General features: G+C 39.5%; 1 protein-coding gene across 2 annotated transcripts in view; it reads right to left on the reverse strand.

Moving 5' to 3' along the window:
• Positions 1-3255: 3255 nt before the first annotated feature.
• LOC137277543 (uncharacterized) overlaps positions 3256-5068 on the reverse strand; it is a 40617-nt gene continuing 38804 nt past the window's right edge. For both annotated transcript variants that reach the window (XM_067809325.1, XM_067809324.1), the window contains exon 6: positions 3256-5068. This exon is cut by the window's right edge and continues 488 nt beyond it. In XM_067809325.1, coding sequence (XP_067665426.1) covers positions 4913-5068 — 156 coding nt within the window. In that variant the 3' untranslated portion in view covers positions 3256-4912.

Here is a 5068-nt window from a genome sequence, read left to right on the forward strand (position 1 = left end):
AACGTCACGTGACATCATTCACAGGACAAAGCACAGGGAAAGAGCCACTCTAATCCATATGCTTCTGCACTTAGGTTAAGAGGCACGTGTTATGTGCACTGCAGAGAGGTGGCTATTACCGAGATTTTCATATTGCGATATATACATATACAAACATATTGACTGGAAGGTGTCTGTCAAAAATTCGTAAGGCTGCATAAAACAATTAATTCTCGGGCACATTGTTTCAAAAGTGACGAGGTTGGTAGGATTCTTTAAAAACATTTATAGAAACAAAGTGACAAGGGAGGAACAGAAATACAGCTTGGGAAATTTAGCATGTGTTAATGAGTTGTAGATTCAGTGACACTCGTTCTTACAGACACTCATTCTTATAGTGGACAAATGGATGATGGGGACGCGGCCAAGTCAAAATTATTTTTAAAAAAATCGCAATAAAAATTTGTTACGCATGCAAATAAAAGTGACGCGATGCCCGAGACACATTTCACTTTTTTATTTAGCCTAACAGATCTCTGTGAGCGACATCATTTACTTACTTGCACCTTAATTGCAAGCCCCTCCTACCCATTGTGGATGGCTGTATGTCAGTGGTTTACAGATATTCAAAATCACATACAGCCTTAATGTAGAATCTTTAATTCAGCACACACACGTACAGACACATCACCACACCCTTACAGACACATTAACACACAGACGTACAGAGACATCAACACACACGTAACAGACACATCAACACACACACGTACAGACACATCAGCACACACGTAACAGACACATCAACATACATTTACAGACACATTAACACAAAGACGTACAGGCACATCAACACACAGACGTACAGACTCTCAACACATGTACAGACACACCAACACACATTTACAGGCACATCAACACACATGCAGAGACACATCAACGCACACATCCACATCAACACACAGACGCTCAGGCACATCAACACACAGACGTACGGACACATCAACACACATACAAACACATCAACAAACTGACGTACGCACACATCAACACACACATAGGCACATCAACACACACTAGCAGACCTATCAACGCATACACGTACTGACACATCAACACACAGACGTACGGACACATCAACGCTCACACGCACAAACACATCAACACACAGACGTTCAGACACATCAACGCTCACATGCACAGTCTCATCAACACTCAGACGTACGGACACATCAACACACAGACGTACTGATACATCCACACACACACGCGTACAGACACATTTCATACATTCATTCCAGTACGTTGTGACACAACTGCACTTTATTCGTCCCATCGCCCCAGCTTTCCCCATATCCATGTACATGAGCATCAGCACAGCATAGTCTCAAGAAGCACCCGACTTCAGAAAACATGTTGTAAGTAGTGACAAACTGAATGGGTGGTAAGCGGCCTCGCGGACTTGGTCCTTGACACATTCATGCCATTGTTTAATCACGTTCGTAGGCAAATGATATCAGTTCCTGGAACAGTACCCAGAGGCGGTTTTCTGGATTCATTCCTCATTCAGCACTGCAATCTTCCCTTAATGTACATTTCCATGTGTGCGTTTTAAACCTAATAGACGGGTTACACCTAATATTCTTACTCACGCTGACATGATAGAGGTTTGCCTCCGACTTCCCAGTGCCCTAAACTACTTGGAATAATTGAGAAACATGTGACATCAATCCAGGGATAATCCAATGATATGACATACTTGAAAGAATGGGGACTCTATAGGTAGATGAGTGATGAAATGCAAATAGTCATTTGTCTTGTTTCCTCATTTTGAGGATAACTGAAACAAAAGAAAAGAAACAGGAAATCGGGTATCTTTATCCGAAGTCTCAAACTGATGCTGTAGAAGATGATCTAATAACAGCATTCCAGAAGTTAATAATAACAGCACTCCCCTTCAAGTAAAGTGGCCCCTCTTCAAGGTGTATTTGTCCTTTGCGTTTATAGTTTATCAGTCTGAATCATCTGCGAGATGAACAGAAGCCTATCGTGGAAGATGTTTTGATGCCTGCAGTTAGTTACGATATAAATATACTGTGTTGGAAAATTAGAGGTGTATAACGTGATTATATACCTCTCAATGACTTTTATTATCACATCACAATCCAGTAGATACTGAAGTCATGGTAGCCTGGGTGCATCTGAGACTGGACATAACAATTATACAGTTCAAGCAGATCAAATAGTACATTATAAAGCTTTGTGCATTTTTCCGTTATCACGTTTTAAACCACCCAGTAACATCTTTTTTGTTGTTCAGTATAACCTTGTACCATTGGAGACCATTACGCGACAACTGCAGCTGCATACGTCGCCTGACAACTGATATTCTGTGTGCTTATGTCCCTGCACTTGTCAGATATCCCTGTAGGCTGACTGGACCTACATGCTTTACAGTTTGTTGTTCATTATCTAGCCCGGACCGGTAGGACAGCTTAAATATACACCTTGAGTACATGCATGTCCCCCTTTTGACATAGTCACAACGTAGCGTGGGACTGACTCATTATCATACATACACTGAGTAGGGGTACCTCCAGATCTCTTCTCAGCCCTGAAAATGGTTAAATAACGGCGCAACGCGGAAGTTACTCGCCATTGTGTTATATTTGTGTGTATGGAGGGTGGAGTATACCCGTCCTGCTGGTATGGGTGACAACAAATCTATCTGTCATATGCTAGACGTCCTTGCCTGCACCTAATAACCGTAAAGGTATTCATTTCAATCGCTTAGGGAAGGTTTATCACGTGCACACTGTGTACATATGCTTGCCAATTTAATATAAAGAACTTAAGCCATTAAATAGTATTTATGACAAAGAAGTGCGTGTCTGTATCGTGACGAATTCAAAAGATTGGTGTGCAGCTTTCCTTGAAAATATTGAGAAAATCTTTGTTACACTGACAACAGCTTTTATGTATAGGTGTTACATTATGGAGTGAAGTGCACAATATGGGAGGCAACTCTTGTTGGCCTAAGAATGAACCTTACTACATCAAGAGTTATCTCCCGGTCCGAGTTCACATGGCATATTTGACAGCAGAAGAGAACAGAAAGATCACTATGCTCAATGTTTCTGTCTGTGATTAGAAGACTAAAAAACAATAAATGCTCACCGACAAGAAGACACAATCGACTGATCCATGCCAGGCGAAATTGAATAGGAAAGACGAATCATATTTATTTAAACTTCCATCAGGGTGACAGATTATAAATAGAAAGACAGATTGTTTATTTGTATATGTACATCTGTAAGAATCCTAACAATGCATATATGCGCTACCTGTAGGTACGTATGTTGTAGGTACATAATAAATCCATAGAGACACATTTGTAATTCACATTACTTTCTCTTAACCCATGTATGTGGTACAGCACAAGAACAACCTTAAACAATATTTGTTTATATTTGCGGAGCAGCATACCGAATTTTTATCTCGACGGTTGGTTATAAAAGAAATTAGGCAGGGATAATTTCTGAGTATTGCATGCATACAAGTAGTACATGGTACTCATCCTCTTGCGATAGATGGACACTGGATATCTTTTACATTTACAGTTTCGGCAAATCGTACACCTTGGACATTAAAATTGTTGGCATTACATCTAAATTTAATGAGCGCACACTTAAGTTGTGATGATTTAATCTTTGAGAAGTACATTCCTGTATTAATGCAATATTTATATTCTGTATAAAAGTTGGCAGATGTTGATGAAGTTATTTCATTGTACCAGATTATAAATAGACTACATGTACACACAATTCGTACATACCTTAAAAGTTTGGATTTCAAAGAATTACTGAGGAAAACAAATAGGGGAACAGATGATATGACAAGTCTCCTTCCAGGTTTCCTCACAAGATATGTATCGCACTGTGAGAATCAGACAATAGATAAAGGCTCAATGCGATGAAGTGGTGTTCCCCTTTTCGTTTGCCTCAGTGTATTTACTCGTACCCCCTGTCTTAAGTGTATGCTGAACTGCAGTACTGTTTATTGTTTACACACATCTGGTTTAGTCTTGGCAGCTCGCACACAATATCTGTGCCGCGATCAACACATTGTGTACTTTTTTGTACGTCATTTTGTAAGAGTGGCAAATTATTAATGCATGTAGCGCACATGAGAGTATTTCCAAAACAGAATAATGGTCTGAAAACGATAAACTTTACACTATTATCACACTACCAATTTGTTTGTTTATCTACTGGTGGAGAAGACATGATTTTGAAAGCATACAACCTCCGTGACGTTTTCCCATTCAAAAATCATAATAATAGCACATTCAATGGAAAAGAATGGTACAAGATCACTAGAAGCTCTCAAACAACAATTGTAGAACGCACCGGCATATTTTCTTGTTCTCAACAGTATCTCCGGATACACCACCAAAGGGAGGAAACCCATTACACCAGTCCTCTATACCCCCGTTGTCGTTTCTGTTATGCAGTTGAGTTAAAAATTCAGCTGTTTCAAATTGTCAAACTCAGTTTGAGATTTGAGTGAAAACTTAAGTTTGTTTCGAGAAATCGGGGACACATCTTTCCTCAGGTACGGAGATCGATCGTGGGGGAAGTGTCGCTTTGCTGGTGGTATCCTGACTGCATTGCTATCTATTAGGCTTCTTCCTGACAAACGTCGCCTTAAAACTAAAATGCCAAACCAAACCAAACTCGACACATCAGATCAATGAGCCAGCCAACAACTCACATCCATTCCACAATGGCATATCCACAAGTATAACACTTTGCTAATCTGAGTGAAAAAAATAATGAAAAAGAAACAAAATATAAAATAAAAACATGAAATAGATAAACAAAAACGTTTGTGACATGTTTGTTCATCTTACTTTTTCACCGTAATTGAGGCTTCAGTGGCGTGGGATATGTCCAGTCTTGATGAATTTCATAAGTTTAACGGATTCAAACCCTGTCAGTTTGAAATCAGTTTTTAATACATCAATTGTAAATTCGTTTGCGAGGGTACCATCTACCTGGTGATTTCGAAATGTTGAAACATGTTTGAC

The sequence above is a fragment of the Haliotis asinina genome, chromosome 3, assembly GCF_037392515.1.
Source record: "Haliotis asinina isolate JCU_RB_2024 chromosome 3, JCU_Hal_asi_v2, whole genome shotgun sequence".
In the NCBI taxonomy this organism is placed as follows: domain Eukaryota; kingdom Metazoa; phylum Mollusca; class Gastropoda; order Lepetellida; family Haliotidae; genus Haliotis; species Haliotis asinina.